At 35.3% G+C, this 18,613-nt stretch overlaps 2 protein-coding genes across 4 annotated transcripts in view; one reads left to right on the top strand and one right to left on the bottom strand.

Moving 5' to 3' along the window:
• DNAI7 (dynein axonemal intermediate chain 7) overlaps positions 1-2,262 on the top strand; it is an 83,112-nt gene extending 80,850 nt beyond the window's left edge. The window contains exons 16-17 of one of the 3 annotated variants that reach the window (XM_081311153.1): positions 417-530; positions 1,601-2,262. In XM_081311153.1, the coding sequence (XP_081167279.1) occupies positions 417-530; positions 1,601-1,876 (390 nt within the window). In that variant the 3' untranslated portion in view covers positions 1,877-2,262. The remainder of the gene's footprint in view (positions 1-416; positions 531-1,600) is intronic. The other 2 variants (XM_081311155.1, XM_081311154.1) reach the window with 2 other exon arrangements.
• A 50-nt stretch (positions 2,263-2,312) lies between these two features.
• Positions 2,313-18,613, bottom strand: part of IRAG2 (inositol 1,4,5-triphosphate receptor associated 2) — a gene marked incomplete at its 5' end in the record, with an annotated part of 119,124 nt that continues 102,823 nt past the window's right edge. Inside the window, 7 exons of the mRNA XM_081310802.1 lie at positions 2,313-2,609; positions 3,394-3,501; positions 5,137-5,238; positions 5,526-5,575; positions 5,670-5,732; positions 7,562-7,605; positions 8,462-8,609. Of these exons, the coding sequence (XP_081166928.1) occupies positions 2,366-2,609; positions 3,394-3,501; positions 5,137-5,238; positions 5,526-5,575; positions 5,670-5,732; positions 7,562-7,605; positions 8,462-8,609 (759 nt within the window). The 3' untranslated portion in view covers positions 2,313-2,365. The remainder of the gene's footprint in view (positions 2,610-3,393; positions 3,502-5,136; positions 5,239-5,525; positions 5,576-5,669; positions 5,733-7,561; positions 7,606-8,461; positions 8,610-18,613) is intronic.

Here is an 18,613-nt window from a genome sequence, read left to right as displayed (position 1 = left end):
GGAAGACTCAGGAGGTCAGACATGAGTAAAGCTTGACAGTGTGGAATTTAGCTAAAAATGGATCTGGGGAAACAGCTTCCAGGCAGAGAGAACAGCTGGAGCAATAACCCTGAAGGAATAGCCAGGACTGGACCAGCAGCAAGGAGCCTGGAACTGAGAGAGCAAAGGAAGAGGAGGAGATAAGGCCAGATAGCTGATGGGGGGGCGGGTATATGTAGTGGTAGAGGCAGATCACAGAGGACCTGTGTAGACATCAACAACTTTGGATTCTACTCAGAAAGGGAAGAAATCCATTGTTAAATTTTAATAGAGAAATCATATAATCTGACTTAAATTTTTAAATGAATCCTTATGTGTTAAGGATGGAAGGGAGATTTGTTGGGAGGCTCCAAGGTCAGTTCTGTTTGTATTTACAGAATCCATCAGTAGAAATGAGAGCTTATCGACAAATGGCCCTGCTAAGTTCTGCTTTTGCATTTGGTTGGAGCAAGTGGAATATAGTATGTAATACTACAAAAGTTATATTTAAGGTATAGTATGCAAAGCCCATAAAACTTTGTTTTCCAAAATAGGTACTCAAAAACTAGGTAACTGTAGACATGACTTCTCCTCTTACAAAGGTTAATAAAATCAACCTTCAAAAATAATCAAAAATATAAGACCTACCTATTTAAAGGTAATAACTTTGTGGTCCATTATGGTATCAAATGTTCATGACTTCATATACCTCATATATATATATATATAATTTATTTTTTAGTTGTACACAATACGTTTATTTTGTTTATTTGTTTTTATGCAGTGCTGAGGATCGAACCCAGGGCCTCGAGTGTGCTAAGCGAGTGCTCTTTACATTGATTTAAAAACAAATGAAAGCCTTTAACATTATTTATACACACACACACACACACACACACACACACACACACACACAGATTAAAAAGGTGAAAAGTGTTATGTAAAAAGAAAAAAAACAGGAATAGTGGGGTTGGGCAGTGTATAGTATCGAGGAGGGTGCTGGGAAGGAGGACTCAGGAGGTCAGACATAAATAAAGCTTGAAAGTGAAGAATTTAGCTAAAAACTAATCTGGGGAAATAAATTATATATATATATTTCACAGGCTCCTGAGAGGATTAAGCTTCCAATTTAACTTTCTACTGACACATTTACTATTGTCTGACAGATACAATATATCAAATCCTAAAAGTTAAAGTCCTGGGGATCAAATTCAGGGCCTCATGCATACTAGGCAAGTAAATTCTACCATTGAGCTACACTCCCAGTCCCTGACTGATAAATATTTTAGCACAAATTATTATTCTTATTTCCTTCACTCAAATATAAGCTCCTTGAGGGCAGAGTTTTGTTGCTCCAGTTATTAATATATATGGGTTATCTCCCCCCTGCATTTCACTGTTACATCCCCACCACCTAGAACAGTACCTGGAACATGATAGGCACTCAATATTTTTGCCTCAATTAATGTGAATAAGCTCCATAAATATAGTTTCATGGTTTAAAAATAATTCAAATAATACTCAACTACAAAAGTCCTTAATAAGAGAAGAACTGCTAACAGATTTTGCTAATTTTCTTTAGGCAAGGGAACAACCAACTGAAGAGCTTATTGAGAATCCTAAGTGGGTCCTTTTAATGTTTAGTGGTGACAGAGCACAAAGACTCAAGATGGATGAAAACAGTGATTCATACTCAGAAGCACTTAAAGAAGGAACTGAGTTTCATTCCACTCTATATCACATGTTGAAGGATGTTGCTTCCAGGGAAGCAATGGAGAAAATCAAAAATTCCAACAGCCTATTTATTGACTCTGTTTGTCATATGCTACTCTCTATTAGATTTCTCAGCTATTCTTAAATCTCTACTTGCAAACTATTCAATGTGAAGAATCAAACAAGTTTGGGGAAAACAATCAGGTATTTTTCAAAGTGAATAATTTTAAAATAGGCTATTAAAATTATTGAATAGTATTTTATATTCAAATTTTATTTTAAACAAAGTAGGTAGGCTTTTTTCTTTGGGCTATTGAGAATTTCAGCTTTCACTGTATGAAGATTTAAATGGATCTTTATTTAGATAAGTTTTAGCAAAACAATATATATTTCTTTCTCAAAGAGCTCATTAAAATATAGGCAAATTCTCCTCCCTTTAGTTTAGTTGGGAAGGTGATTGCAAAAAATGGGAATGTAAAACATTTTACAGTTGTTCTAAGAACCTCTGGTTTTGTACTATACTTTCCCAACTAAAAGTTACTAATTTATTAAGTTCAGATACTGAAACATTAAAAATCAAGATATCAGGATGCACTACATCACACTGGTGATTCACTGGTCACTGGATCACTGGTCACACTGGTGGTGGCCCATTGTGGCAGAGGCTGGTAAATGGCCACAAGATATGTTCTAGAGATAGCCAGGAGTCCCCTTCCTGTGTGGGGGCAGCATCCACAGATTTTTGGAAAAATCGGCCTGTGAGGAAGCTCATCAGAGCTGCAAACAGTACAATGAACACCACAGAAATCCAGAAGGCCTTGTTAGCCTTCCTGATGGAAGTCTTGAGATTTGTTGCCCAGGAAGCTATTGTGTCATAACTATGAGGAAAACACAAAAAGACATGGGTAAGCATAATTATTTGTTATTAGAAACACTCGTTTTGCTAACAGCACTAATCAAGTCATTGATCTGACCTCCACATTACAATGCTGCCCTATGATGTATCCTCTTGGTTTGGGGCACAAGGTGCCCCCCCATTGCCCCTTAGAATTACATATGCTCTGCTGAGAACCTGGAAATTATGTGGTTTAGGTATTAACTCCTAAAAAGTACATGCACATATTCAACTTATTCTTTCAATCAGGTAAAGCAACTTTTACTCCTTCAGTGGAACCAAAATATTTACTTGGTAGAACAGGTTGTATGTTTATGGTCTTATATATGTGTATATATACATGTCATTTCTCACTAAAATTATTTTTTAGAAATACAAGAAACTAAGCATCTTAGAGGTGACAGTTCATTTAATTAGGACAACACAATGACATAGGTACTGCTGTCATCTCAATTTCCCAAATGAAGACATCAGTGCTTACAAATGGATGTACTTGCCCAGGTCAAACAGCTAGTGAGAGAGCTGAAATTTGAGCCTAGGCTATCTGGTTTCAGAATTAAGTTCCTAACATTGTCAACTCTTCTGCCTCTTGTAAAATATATTCAGGGATAACTATTGTAGTAGATCATATAAAGTTTGTTAAGTTTGTTATTCATCTTATATTGAACAATTTGGCATGTCTTTTAGTAAAGGAATTGGATTAGGACTATTAATCCTGCCTTTCCCTTTCCCCTCATGTGGTATCATTTAGCAAGCAGGCAACTTACATGGAAGAGATGTCCCACTTTGATGGATTAGTTTTCTTTTCAGAAAGGCTTGTCTTCCTTGTTCTTTCTACTATTTCTTCTTCAGGAGGTTCTGAGTCATCTTTAGTTCTATGAATAAATATTGTTTTTAAATATTGAAACTAATTATAATATGCTATAACTTATAAAATATTGCTGATTTGCTGTGTAACTCAAGGGATGCATGAATATTTGTCTTGCTTAATGAAGATTTGATATCCAAAAATTAAATTTCTATAAATTTGGTGATAAAAATAACTTCTATATAGAAAAATAGTAAATGCTCATATAAAAAGCAGAGATAATAACCAAGGCACACAAAACAAAGAAATAGACAAAAACATATAATTAACTAATGTTATCACTGCAATTTCTTTCTTAACTTAGATAGATATATAGATATAGATATTATCTTTAATCATACTTTACAAAGAGGATAAATGACCTATAATTTTTTTCATTTGAAATATGGTGAAAAAATTTCTCATTGCTTGGAGTAAAATGAAGTGTCATTTCTTCTCTTTATCTGAAAATCTTAAAATGTTCATGAAAATATTTTCAATGCTAAGCTAATTAAACTAATATTCAATGTACTGGAGAATAGCATATGACTTGACTATATTTCCTGCACCTGAATGAAACCTAATTGTTTTATGATTATAATGTTTACTAAAGGTTCCTAGCTGGATTTGAACTTTTAAATCCTAAATATGTTATGCCCTCACAATTGCCAAAGGAAACTGTTTTAATTTTTTTAAATTTTTTTTCCAGTCACACATCTACAGGAAATATAAAGGAAACAAGGGCCCAAAGGCAAAAATCAATTGTAATTTTCTCCATGAACCAATATTTTGTTTACAAAGACTTAGTTTTCTCATTTGTTAGTTGAGAGATCTTAATGAAATATTTTATGGTCATTTTGAAATACCTCCCATGGGATTATCCTCAATCCTAAACAATATAAAGACAATCTGACATTGTTGCCTACCCTCAGATTCTTTTTATTTTTCTAACTCCTGGGAGCCTGTTACAAACAGGGTGGGGAAAAAAGAGGTTCCTTCAAAAGATTGAAAACTAAGACCAAGTAATCTTAAGCAGTTTGCTGCCTTCCAAGGACAGAGGCAGCATTTCTTCACTTTCCTCCTCCTTGTCCTCTACCTTCACTATAGAAGTAAACAGTATATTTTGTTTAATTTGCTGGATATAGAGACAATAGTATAGTTTAATTTCCCTCCTCTTCATTTATATAAATGGATGAAGGCACATATATTCCTATCTTTCATGAACACACACATACACACACACACACATACACTTCATGTTCTAAAAATTTAATTGGTACATTGTAATTATGCAGGATAGTGGGATTCATTTTATGTATTTAAACAGCATACAGTATAATTTTTTTTAAATCTAATTAGATGAAGATTTTACTTCTGTGGCTCTTTATTGACTTTTCCCCAAGGACAAACACCTAAACAGGAAAAAAAAAATGATCTTTGCCAATTGGACAAATTTTAAGGATTTTTCTAACCACAAACCTTCCCATTGTGATGCTAAAAGAGTGAATGTATTCACAGATAATTTTCATAGAGTGCTTTAGGGGTGATAAAAATCTTCCACAATTAACTATATTTTTGAGACAGCATCAATCTCATTTCCATGGAACTACTGTGGTCCCCATTGTTATGCCCCAGCTTATGTCATGTTAGTAAATGGACTTACTTCAGTTCACATTTTTCATCTTCAGCATCTGCCCAGGAATAGGTGCTAATAAATCGATGTAACGAGGGACGGTGTTCACTCTGCTTTGACCCCAAAATACGCCTAAGCAAAGAAGACAATAGCCACATATCAAAATAAACATATCTGTAGCCATTGTAAATTATTTCCTACAGATTAAATCAAAACGAAAATTACATTTTCTAATTTTTTCCTTGGCACTTTCACAAAACTCTTTTATTTCTTAATAAAAATCAACATATGCCAGTTTTTTATATTTATTTATGCTCTGGACAAATTAGAAGTTGCACTACTATTTCAAATGCTTATTTACTTTACCCCATTATAAAACAGTGAGGTTCCAAAAGTGAAACCACAAAAATCACACTCACCAACTGCTGGACCTCCTGCTGAATCTGTCATTATTTTCCATCCCAGCAACCTTTAGAATTTCAGATGTTAAACAATAATATGTATTTAGTGAAGTTATATTTTGTTACATAAAAATGAATGGGCTTTTGATTAAGAACACTTACCATTGCTGCATTTCCAATATTTCTGGGTAAAGAAGCAATAGTCACTCTCCGTAGAGAAGATGGCTACCCAAAGGGGATAAGTGTACATTTAGAAAATTCTCAATATTTGTTCCTACATACAACACTGATACATATGCATGTAATATACACATCTATACCCTTAACCACTACTGAGTTGAACAGGAGACATTCTAAAAGATTTTTTATGGGCAAATTGCATTTCAGAAATATTTTGCCAATTTATATTCTACTTTCTCCAATACTGATTATAATCCTTGCCAATAAGACAAGGGATATAAAACTTCTTGAGTTTTCATTTATTTGGCTCCTAGTAACATGGAGTGTTGTTTTCCTATGTTGGAAGTACATATTTGTTCTGAGAATGGCTTGTTTATGCCTGTGACCTTTGCTCATGTTTTATTTCTATGGAAGAAAATGTTTTCATTGTTAGTCCAGCCAAATGCATTCTTCTGTTTTGTTATCTTTGTTTTTATGCTTAAAAATAGTTTCCTAATTCCAGAGGAGATAAATAGGCATCTACAGTTATGGTTTCTTTAATTTCATTTTTTAAAATATACTTAGGATTTCATGATTTTTTAATTAAATTTAACTGTTATATAAAGATTATTCATATACACAAGAAAAAGCAATGTTTTGATGCATGTACGTATTATGTAATTTTTAAATCAGGTTAAACTGTCTCCTTAAACATCCTTCCTTGATGGTGAAAATTTTCAAAAATCCTTTAGGTTTTTGAAATGCACTGTACTTTTCTGTTAGCTATAGTCTCCCTACTGTGCAACCACACACTGGAACTTCTTGCTCCTATCTAACTGTAGCTTAATGCCTACTGATCAACACCCCTCACCCATTCTCCACAGTCTCTGGTAACCACATTCCACTTTCAACTTTTGTGAGATCACAGTTTTTTTGATTCTACAAGAGTAAGTTTTCATGATATTTTAAAGAATAGATGTGTTTATATATCTGCCTTGAGACTTGTGCTGGAAATAATATTTAGTATTATGTGGTTTAATTAAATGCAACTTAAAAGATGTAAAAATAGTTTAAATGCAGTAAATAAACTAAGAGGTTTCTTGTGAGTTCTTAAACTGTCATCTGTAATTGAATTTCACTGGTTAGTTGAGCACCCCAAGATTATCAAATTCCAGTTTGAGCAACCTGGTTTCTGATCACTTTCTCTGTTTCTCTGAAAAATATTTAGATGGAAAAATTTAAAGTCACTTGCTCAAAATATTGAAGCTGTGGTAAAAACCACTAACTGATCTTCAATATCCTATTCTCCTCTCCTTATTATAAGACTGATTTTTTAACAAGGCATATAACTTCCAGAGGAAAACCCATATTTTCTAGTTTAATTTTTCACCATGGATGGAAAGAGAAATGCCATGGTGGACTTTAAAAAGGGTCTTTTCAGGGAGAGGAAATGCTGGTCTTTGATTCTTTTATTTCCTTGCAATGACTCGACATAATGGTGAGGCGTTGGTGACTGGATCTAAAGTAGCAAACTTACATGAGGATGAAGCCAAGGGCTGAAGGTAGCAAAGCAGCAAGAAAGGAGGATTTTGTCAGTCTGCCTTACTACTATCACATTGCCTATTTCCAAATTTGGTTCATATGACAGAAAATATTGCAAAACTGGCTTTTCTCATATTGCCAGACAAACTTGATTGATATCCAAATAAAGCAGGAAGTATAAAAACATACTTTCTAAACTATATCTAAATAAAGTCACACATATATACATGCATATGAATATAATCACTGACTTGTGGTTTACACTTAAAGGCACATAACTTCAAAGGATATTTTAAAGCCATTTTGTTTATAATATATTCATTAAATGATTTATCAAGTGAATTAGTGATTACCTTGGAGTTCAGAGAAGCTGAACGTTTTTTAATCTGGCAGTCATCTACAAGGAAAAATATTTGCACATGTTAGAAATCACACATGCGATTAATGTTAAAACAGTTGTTTTCATTTTTTACAAGTAAAGCAAAGGTCAGAAAATATTTAAGACTCTAGAGACTATTGAGCAATATAAAAACCGTTTATCATTTATTTGGTGATTCACAACAATTGCCATCTTCACCAATGGAAAACAGTCTTCCATGTCACTGTAGATGTTCACAAAGCCTACAAGCACATGGCAGCCACAAAAGGACTGTCTGCTGAATAAAGGAATCCATGAGTGCAGATTAGAAGAGCATCAAATATGATTACATTTCCAGAAGGAACATCAGTAAAATAAGAATTCTACATAGAAATGTTCACACTGTTTAATGAAAAAAATCATAAGATTTATAAAAACTATATGTTAAAATATTTCCCATGGCCTCATCTGTCCATTTTCCAATCAGTTGGCTTTTTGAAAACCAAGATCTTTCCTCCTCTGAGGAATTCAAAATCATTATTGATGAGAGTGGCTCATTTAAGCTATTGTATCTTACTTATGTGTGGAAAAAGAGCCAATTCTTACATATCCTGAAAAGACAACTACTGTCAATACAGTAGATTAAATATATTCTCTCATCTCAGCAATCTAAATTGATTTAGTAAATTTTTGTGTCATTATCAATGAAATTTTTTGTGGCTTCTAATCTATTTTCTGACACTTTACTTTTGTCTATATAAATAATAGGAGTAAGTTATTTTTCCAATATAGTCTTACCTAAGGATCTTATTCTAAACACACAATACAGTAAGAGTATGAAAGAAGAGAATGATAGAAAAATGTAACTAACACTGTGATCTTCAAGTTTTATTACCTTCATCTTCAAGAGGGTTAAAAGACCTTTCATTCTGCAAGAGAACCTGTTTCAGTTCTTCTAATTCAGCATGTTCTTTGGCATACATTCTCTTCAAGTTTTCTACATGCTGAATCATCACTTCAACTGCTTTACTAACCCGGCTTTCCTAGTAGGAAAAGAGCAAATTTACATTGAAAATACTTTTCTTAACACTCAATTAAAAGATGGGGATTAAACACATGCATTTACCTTTACTCCATCTCTAAATCCAACTAAAATGTCAAAGGTATTTTTTAAGAAGAGATGAGTCTACAAGGGCAAACAGAAGAGGTTATAATAGCAACATTTTGAAAGCAGGAAAGTAAAAGGATTCATGCTAAATGACTAAGACCTGAGAAAGCTGGACCCTGAAACAGGATGTAAAAAGGAGCTAGAAGCAACCTAGGTTGTGCCACAAAGTCTCAAAGGCTTAAGACTGGTGCCTCTAGAAGTAGAGCTGAAGATAGGCATGTGAGCATGAAGATAGTTGGAATCTGAAAACATGACAGAGCCATAGATTCAATCCCCTCTGGCCAGCAGAGCACCTTCCCTATAACCACTGTGGTGAAAGATAATCAGGCTGAATATCTAGAGAGAGGTAAACAAAGGTTCTGTGAATTGGGATTATACAGAGAGTTGGTGAAGACTATCACATGGATATACACAAAAGTCTGGGTACATGTAGGTTCTGAGTTCTCTCGACCTTATTCCTCTTTCTAGTTCCTAACACTGGCACCCAGGGTTCTACCCTCAGGCAGGGAGCTGGAAGATTTTTTTCTGGAGAACCCAACTTCCCAACATGAAAGTTCTTAAGTACAGACATTGGGGGTACCCCAATGAATCATTCTAGTTTGTGTAAAGCTCAAAATCAAGAATTTTGCCCCATTCAGCATAGAGCTTCCAATTAGCTCCACAGTGGAGCACAAGATATGGGCCAAAACACACAACAGAGGATCGGTCTGCAAGAAACTAAAGCATCAAGGAAACCATCAATATCTTCAAAGAGTTAAGAATAATTGTTGCATCCACAGAATAAGAACAAGATATTTAAAAGGAACATTTGGGACATTAGTGTTTCTGGAAATTAAAAATACGTAAAAAAAAATGTTTCAAGATAAAGTTGAAGTCTCTCTAAAACTAGAGAAAAAAGACTGAGGTAGCTTAGGACCAGTTCAGGAGATCCAACAAAGAACAGGGAAGAATTAAGAGTATGGGGGGAAAATTCAACAATGTAGAAAAGTCAATTAGAAAAAAATTCTGAGGGAGGTTTCCAGATGGCAGGATAAAGAAAGTTGTTTTCCTGGCTGCTCAGTGGCATAAAACCAAAAAAGCATTTAGGAAACTTCTCAGCAAAGTGGGTGAGCCAAAAATAAATAAAAAGTTCAGGGAGGGACTTTACTGGAATTTAATACTGAACATTCAAAGTAGATAGGGGACTTGGGAGGTTCAATTCAATAAAATAAGGAAGATCCGAGGGCCACAGTCACTGCCGTGGCTGGAAGCATAAACCAGAGTGGACCCTCCATGAGCAAAGTGGAGGGATAAGGAAATTAAAGGAACTTGCATTTTTAGGAGTTCTGAGGTGTGTCTGAATATAGAGAGTTTAGAGATCAAAGAGAACACCCAACTAAATTGAAAGGTGTGCTGCACAATATCCTTGTGCAGGAAAGAATCCCCATCTCTCTCAGCTGTGTGCAGAAGACAGAGGAAGGAACCATTTTGCAGCCACAGTGTGGAGGCTGGAAACTGGGGGAACTGATGCCTGGCAAACCCAAGTTTGCCTCAAAATACAGGCCTGGCAAACCCACACTGCATGACATAGAGTGTTCCTACCAGGAGAAAAGCAAATGTGAAGAGGTTTATACAGAGGAATATTGGTTATGAAAACCCACCTGACTCTCCCCCTCCCACTGCAATCTGGCTGCTGCAGGACCTGGCTGGAAATTCAAGGGGTGGCGACAGAAGAGATTGGGTTTAGTGACTGAATTAAGACCAGGAAATGTGGGGTCTGCAGATGACATAGTGGCCTAACATTTGGCTCCGCGATGATACGAGTAGAACCCAGAGGAGATCCATGGGGTGCAGTCTTCCAGCGTGGAACGGTAATTGCTGGGCCCTGGAAGCATGCTAGTTTAAAATCTCCAGACCAACTGGCATTTAGCACAGAGCCTAGAGCCTACCTAAGCCTAAACCCCACTTCCAAGAGTTCTACCTACAGGATTAACTCTCTAGCAACCCCACCCTGAGGGCTGAGCAAGCATTATACACCAGACAACCCCCCTAACACTGCTGAGAAGGGAAGCTGAAAATCTTTAGAACTCCAATGGAAGCAATTCTTTACCTTTCATCAATATCTTTTTTTCTCTTTTATCTTTTTAAGTGTAACCTTAATGGTTCATGGACATTTATACACATTCATAGTTGTATCTTTCTCATTTCTAGCATTATTGAAGCCAGTTATTTTTCACGGATCAGTTTTATGAAGACTGTAATGTTTTGTTATTGTTTTATATTTTTTATTTTAATTTTTCACATATTTTTCCTTTCACCTGTTTCCCTTGAAGTTCTTTCTCTTTTCTACCACTGACAGGCAATCTCTATTGTTTTCTTTTACACTTTCATTAGTTTTTACTTCTATATTCTCCTACTCCCTCATAATCATCACATCCTATATCACTTCTGTTCTCTCCCTGTCTACCATTCAAAATTATAAACCCTTTTGCAAACTTACTGTTTTATTGTACACAATAACTGATCATATCATTTCTGTTTATTGTGACAGTTATCATTGTAGATGTTATAGCAGGAAATATTTAGTTTAATGCTGTATATTGTTTGCATTGGTTGTTGATATTATTTGTATCCCACTAAATGACAAGGTACTGGAAACCTTCATAGACACAATAATTGTATAGGACAGAAACTCTACTGCCTCAGATTCATACTGTTAGATGGGTAGTCACACAAACATCATGAAAAAGCAAGGGAAAAAATTACCGCAAACAAACCAAGATACTCCAATAATAGAATCCACGGGCACACACTGGAAAAAATGTCAGAGGAGGAGTTTAGAACATACATAGTTAAACTGATCTATGAGGTGAAGGACAATATAAGGAGTAAAATCCCAGAGAAAATTCAGGAAGTGAAAGATCACGTCAATAAAGAGATAGAGATTCTGAAATGAAACCAGACAGAAATCCTTGAAATGAAGGAATTAATAAACCAAATTAAAAATTCAATGGAAAGCATCACTAACAGACTAGATCATTTGGAAGACAGATTTTCAGGCAATGAGGGCAAAATACAAACTCTTGTAAATAATGTTAATTGCAGAGAAAATATGTTAAAAGACCATGAACAGAACTTCAAAGAAATATGGGATAACCTCAAAAGACCAAATTTAAGATTTACTGGGATAGATGAAGTCTCAGAGATACAAACCAAAGGAATACACAATATTTCAATAAAATAATATCACAAAATTTCCCAAACCTAAAGAATGACATGGAAATTCAAATACAGGAGGCTTGCAGGACCCCAAATATAAAAAAAAAAAATTGCAACAGACCCACACCAAAGCACATTATTATGAAAATGCCTAACAAACAGAATGAGAATAGAACTTTAAAAGCTGCCAGAGAAAAATGACAAGTAACATTTTTAGGTAAACCAATCTCGATCTCAGATGATTTCTCAACCCAAACCCTCAAAGCTAGGAATGCTTGGAATAATATATATCAAGCTCTGAAAGAAAATGGATGCCACCCAAGAATACTATGTCCAGCAAAATTAAGCTTCAGAATGGATTATGAAATAAAAATCTTCCATGATAAACAAAAGTTAAAAGAATCCACAACTAGAAAACCTATACTACAAAGCATACTCAATAAAATATGTCATGAAGAAGAAATGAAAAATAAATGTGAAAACCAGCAGAGAGAAGAACTACACTAGAAGAACAGGCAATCCAAGCAGAAGCTAATTCAAATTAAAAACCAGAAAGAAATCAAAATGACAGGGAATAAAATTTCTCAATAATAACATTGAATACAAATGGCCTAAACTCATCCATCAAAAGACATAGACTAGCAGATTGGATTGAAAAAATAAGACCCAACAATATGCTGTCTCTAAAAGACTCACTTCATAGGCAAAAATATACTTAAGGTTAAAAGACTTAAGGTTAAAAGAATGAGGAAAAAACCCCATATCATTCATAAGGAACTCTAAACCAGTAGGAGTCTCTATCTTCATATCAGATAAAGTGGACTTGAAGCCAAAGTTAATCAGAAGGGACAAAGAAGTACATTTAATGCTGCTTAAGAGAATTATATATCAACAAGACATAACAATCATAAATATTTATGCCCTCCAAATGGAGCATTGATGTACACCAAAACAATCCCTTCTCAATTTCAGGAATTAAATAGACTACAACACAATAATGATGGGTGACTTCAACAAACCTCTCTCACCCTGTATTGATCCTCCAAACAAAAGTTAACAAAGACATTATAGAACTAAAAAATATTATTATTTAGACATATAATGTTTGAACCATATAAGACTGAATACACTTTCTTCTCAGAAGCACATGGATCTTTCTTTAAAATAGATCATATCATAGGCCACAAAGCAACTCTTAGCAAATACAAAGAAAAAGAGAGAATACTTTGCTTTGTATTGTGTCATAATGGAATGGAATTAGAAATCAATGATAAAATTAAAAATAGAAGCTACACTATCACATGAAGACTAAACAATATGCAATTGAATGACCTTGATAACAGAATAAATCAGTGATGAAATAAAAAATACTTAGAGGTAAATGAAAATAGAGATACAGCTTACCAAAATCTCTGGGAAGCTATGAAGTCAGTGCTAAGAGGAAAGTTCACTGCATTGAGCTCATTAATTAGAAGACTAGAAAGTCACCAAATAAATAACCTAACATTGCACCCCAAAGCCCTAGAAAAAGAAGAACAAATCAACACCAAAAAGCAGGAGATAGGAAGTAAATAAAATCAGAACCAAAATCAATGAAATTGAAACAAACAAAAAATCCAAAAAAAGACAAAACAAAAAGTCAGTTCTTTGAAAAAAAAATCAATAAAATTGATAAACCCTTAGTCAAGCTAATGAAGAGAAATAGAGAAAACTCAAATTAATAAAATTTGTGATAAAAAATGAGGTGTCAAAATGAACACTACTAAAATAATCAAAATAACCAGAAACTATTTTGAAAATTTATAGTCTAATAAAATAGAAAATCTTGATGACATTGAAAAATTTCTAGAGACATATGACCTATACAAATTGAATCAGGAGGACGTAGTAAAAATTCAAACACATCAATTTAAGCAATGAAATTGAAGATGCCATCAAAAGCCTACCAACAAAGAAAAGCTCAGGACCAGACAGATTGTCAGCTAAGTTCTACTAAACTTTCAAAGAAGAACTATCACCAATCCTCCTCAAATTATTCCATGAAACAGAAAAGGAGGGAACCCTTCCAAACTCATTCTCTGAAGCTAGCATCACCCTGATACCAAAATCAGATAAAGATACATCAAGGAAAGAAAACTTCAGATCAATATCCCTGATGAACACAGAAGCAAAAATTCTCATTCTCAATTCTTGATTCTGGCAAATTGCATACAAAACATATTAAAAAGACAGTGTACCATGATTAAGTATAGTTCATCCCAGGGATGCAAGCTTGGTTCAACATGTGGAAATCAATAAACATAATTCATCACAACAATAGACTTAAAGACAAGAATCACATGATTTTCTCAACAAAATCAGAAAAGGCATTTGATAAAATATAGTGCTATAGTTCATTTATGTTCAAAACATCAGAAAAACTAGGAATAGTAGGAATTTACCTAAAGGTTATAAAAGTTATCTATGCTAAGCCCAAGGCCAACATCATTTTAAATGGAGAAAAATTGAAAGAATTCCCTCTAAAAACTGAAACAAGACAGGGATGCCCTCTTTTACCACTTCTATTCAACATAGTCCTTGAAACTCTAGCCAGAGCAATTAGACAAAAGAAAGAAAGTAAAAGGATGTGAATAGGAAAAGAAGAGCTCAAACTATCCCTATTTGCAGATGACATTATTCTATACTTAGAGACCCAAAATCTCCACCAGAAAACTTCTATAACTCATATTGAATTCAGCAAAATAGAGAATAGAAATTAACATCCATAAATCAATTGCATTCCTATACATCAGTGATGAATCAACTGAAAGAGAAATTAGAAAAATTATCCCATTTACAATAGCCTCAAAAAATTAATAAATCCTTGGAAAAAATCTAACAAGAGAGGTGAAAGACCTTTACAATAAAAACTAAAAATCACTAAAGGAAAAATTGAAGAAGACCTTAGAAGATGGAAAGATTTCCCATGTTGCTTGGATAGGCAGCATTAATATTGTCAAAATGTACATATTACCTTAAGTGCTATATATATTTAAGACAATTTCTATTAAAATTTCAATGATGCTCTTCATAGAAATAGAAAAAGTAGTCATGAAATTCATTTGGAAATCTAAGAGTCCCAGAATAGGAAAAGCAATCTTTAGCAAGAAAAGTAAAGTAGGAGGCTTCACAATACCAGACCTTAAATTATACTACAGAACTAGAGTAACAAAACTGACATGGTATTGCAACAAAACAGACATAAAGACCACTGGTTCAGAATAGACAGAGACAAACCCACCTAAATACAGTTATCTCATAATAGACAAAGTCACCAAAAACATACATTAGAGAAAAAAATAGCCTCTTCAACAAATGGTGCTAGGAAAACTGGAAATCCCAATGTAGCAAAATGAAACTAACTCTCATCCTGCACAAAACTCAACTCAAAGTGGATCAAGGACCTTGGCATTAGACCAGAGACCCTTCACCTACTAGAAGGAAAAGTAGGCTCATATCTCCATTTTTGTCAGCTTAGGAACCAAATTCCTCAACAAGACTCCTAAAGTGCAAGAAGTAAAATGAATCAATAAACAGGATAGTATCAAACTAAAAAGCTTCTTCATAGCAAAGGAAAAAAATCAAGAATGTGATGAGAGAGAGCCTAGAGAATGGGAGAAAAATCTTTGCTAGCTGCACTTCAGATAGAGCATTAATCTCCAGGATATATAAAGAACTCAAAGAAACTTAACAGCAAAAATACAAATAACCCAATCAATAAATGGGCTAAGGATCTGAACAGACACTTCACAGAAGAAGAAATACAACTGATCAACAAATACATGTAAAAATGTTTAACAACTCTAGCAATTAAGGAAATGAAAACCAAAACTACACTGAGATTTTATCTCACTCCAGTCAGGATGGCAATTATCAAGAATACAAGTAACAATAAATGTTGGTGAGGATGTGGGGAAAAAGATACACTCATACATTCATTGTGGGACTGCAAATCAGTCACCACTCTGGAAAGCAGCATGGAGATTCCTCAGAAAATTCGACCCAGTTATCTCACTCCTTGGCATAAATCCAAAGGATTTAAAATCAGTATACCATAATGATGCAGCCACATCAATGTTTATAGGAGCTCAATTCCCAATAGCTAAACTATAGAACCAATCTAGGTGCCCTTCAACAGATTAATGGATAAAGAAACTGTGGTATATATACACAGTGGAATGTTACTTAAAGAAGAATGAAACTGTGGCAGTTGCTGGTAAATGGATGGAACTGAAGAATATTATGCTAAGCAAAATAAGCCTATCCCCAAACCCAAAGGCCAAATGTTATCTCTGATTTTTGGATGCTAATTTGCAATAAGGTGGGGAGGAAAATAGAGGTACTTTGGATTAGACAGAGGGGAATGCAGGGAGGTGAAGGGAGTCTGAGGGTAGGAATGAGAGTAGAATGGATTGAACAATATTATCCTATGTGCATATATGATTACATGACCTGTGTAACTCTACATCATGTACAACCAGATAAATGAAAAGTTATACTCCATTTATATATGATGTGTCAAAATGCATTCTACTGTCATGTATAACCAATTAGAACAAATAAAAAATATTTTAAAAAAATAGACTGTTGGGAGGAAGGACTGGGATTTGCGAAAACTAAGACAACCATTTTGGAAGTTACTGTGTCCTTCCGGAAGGAAGAGAACAGTGGCTTAGAACCAGGTGGTTGTCATGAGAGGGAAATAAGTGCTTGAATTCTACATATGTTCTGATGGTAGAGTCAAAGTTCTATCAAATTGAATGTAGAATAAAGCAAGAAAGGTGTCTAGAATTACCCCCAAGGGGAGTTTAGTCCTGTGCTCATGTCTGAGGCCAGGATATGATGGGCGGGGCAGAGTTTGGATCTTAGTTTTGGATATGTTAAGTGTGAGCTGTTTATCTAATGTCCAAGTGGAAGTATTGAGTCATAATAGTGTATTCTGATCTGGAACTCAGGAAAAGGTTTAGGCAAACAGGAATCTGGGAGTCATGAGTTGGCTGCCTGGGACCATAAGAGGATACAGTATAGGTGGAGGTCAGCAGCAAGAGTGGAGTCTTGCAGTTCTTCAGCATCAAGATGCCTGTGAGAAGGTGTGGACCCACAAACCAGCCCAGAATAAAGCAGCCCATGATACAAAGAGAAAAGCCAGAATAATGTAGTATCTGAAAGCTAAATGAGAAGAACGTGGTGTCCACAGAAAGAAGAGTATTGATAGGTTCAGGAAGCTGAGGGCTAAGAAACTGAATTTATTAACATGCAGGTCTTTGGTGACCTTGGTAATACCATTTGGATGGAGGCATAAAGTTGACTAGAGATTTAGAAGAGAATGGGAGGAAAGAGACCTGGCACAATGAGTATTGTTCCATGGAAGAGATTTGCTATAAATGGGAACAGAGAAACGGGGTGGTAGTCAAAGGAGAAAGGACCTTTCTGTTTATATTTAGTTTGTATCTTCTCTATTTTTTAAAACAATTTTATTTACTTATTTATTTTGGGGGTACTGGGAGTGGAACCCAGAACCTCCCCTATGCTAAGCAAGCACTCCACAACAGATAAACCCTAGCACCTCTCCATCTTAACAACAACACACATGTGTGCTGAGGAGAATGATTCCATAAAAAGGGAAAAACTGCAGATCGAGGGAGGATGGCTGACAAAACCAGGCCTGGATGTTAAATAAACTATTAGAACGCTGTCCTGAAAGCTAGGGCCTGGGAAAGGGAGAGTTCCCTCCCCTTTCAGTCAGCCCTTTTTCAGGAAACCTAATTAACACCATAGGCCCCTACCTTTGGATTGTAAATAACTACCTCTAAGAATCTAATTATTCCCCTTTGAAGTGTAAGCCTCCCTGTGGAGGCTTCTGGCCCAAGGCTAGAGATGTATCAAAGGCCTTGTGAGAGGGGCCAGTTTTTCCCCTTATCACACTCTGTTTCCCTTTAGAAACCCTATGCAGGACCATTATCTTGTAGACTAGGAATGCTATGGCACCAGATAGCTTATGAATGTAAAAAACTGGAGGGGCGGGGCTCAGAATTTGGAGTCTGATCTCCTCTGGGCCCATCATTTGCTGCTTCTTGACCAGTCTGATTCCTACAACAGAAGCAAGTTGGGAGAACTGAGACCTATGTACCCCTAATTAGAGGAGATGGGATCCTGTATATAAGATGGGAGACAACTTGGTGTTTTCGAAACAGGAAAGAAAGCAGCATATATGGGTTCAGACACTAGTGGTTTGGGGTATGTGGCGATTTTTTCTATTGTCTGTTCTCTCAGTGAGGTAGGATGCAAAATCATCATTTGACAGAGATGATGGGGGAGGACATAATGGTGGTTAGAGGAGACAGTGGAAAATTGATAGTACTTAAGAGAGAGGGAGGGTGAGGATGAGAAGCCCTAGGACCCAACTGACACTTGTGATGATGAAATTCAAGGGCTTGGTCAGCACAGGGCTTGTGCTATTTCCCAGCCATGTTGCCCTGAGCAGATGAAGAAGTGGACTTAAACAGGTTGGGTTTGTAAACAAGAAAAACAAAACAAGAAAGGGAAAAGTGTTGAAGGTTCATGTAAGGTAGTGAAAACTGTGTTTGACCATGGAGTTTTAAGTTGGTCACAAAAGAAGAGAGATTGATGATAGACTGAGGC

This window comes from Spermophilus citellus, assembly GCF_964194105.1.
Source record: "Spermophilus citellus genome assembly, chromosome: 10".
NCBI classification, from domain to species: Eukaryota; Metazoa; Chordata; class Mammalia; order Rodentia; family Sciuridae; genus Spermophilus; species Spermophilus citellus.
Note: the sequence above shows the minus strand (reverse complement) of the source record. Positions and strands in the feature narration are given on the sequence as shown.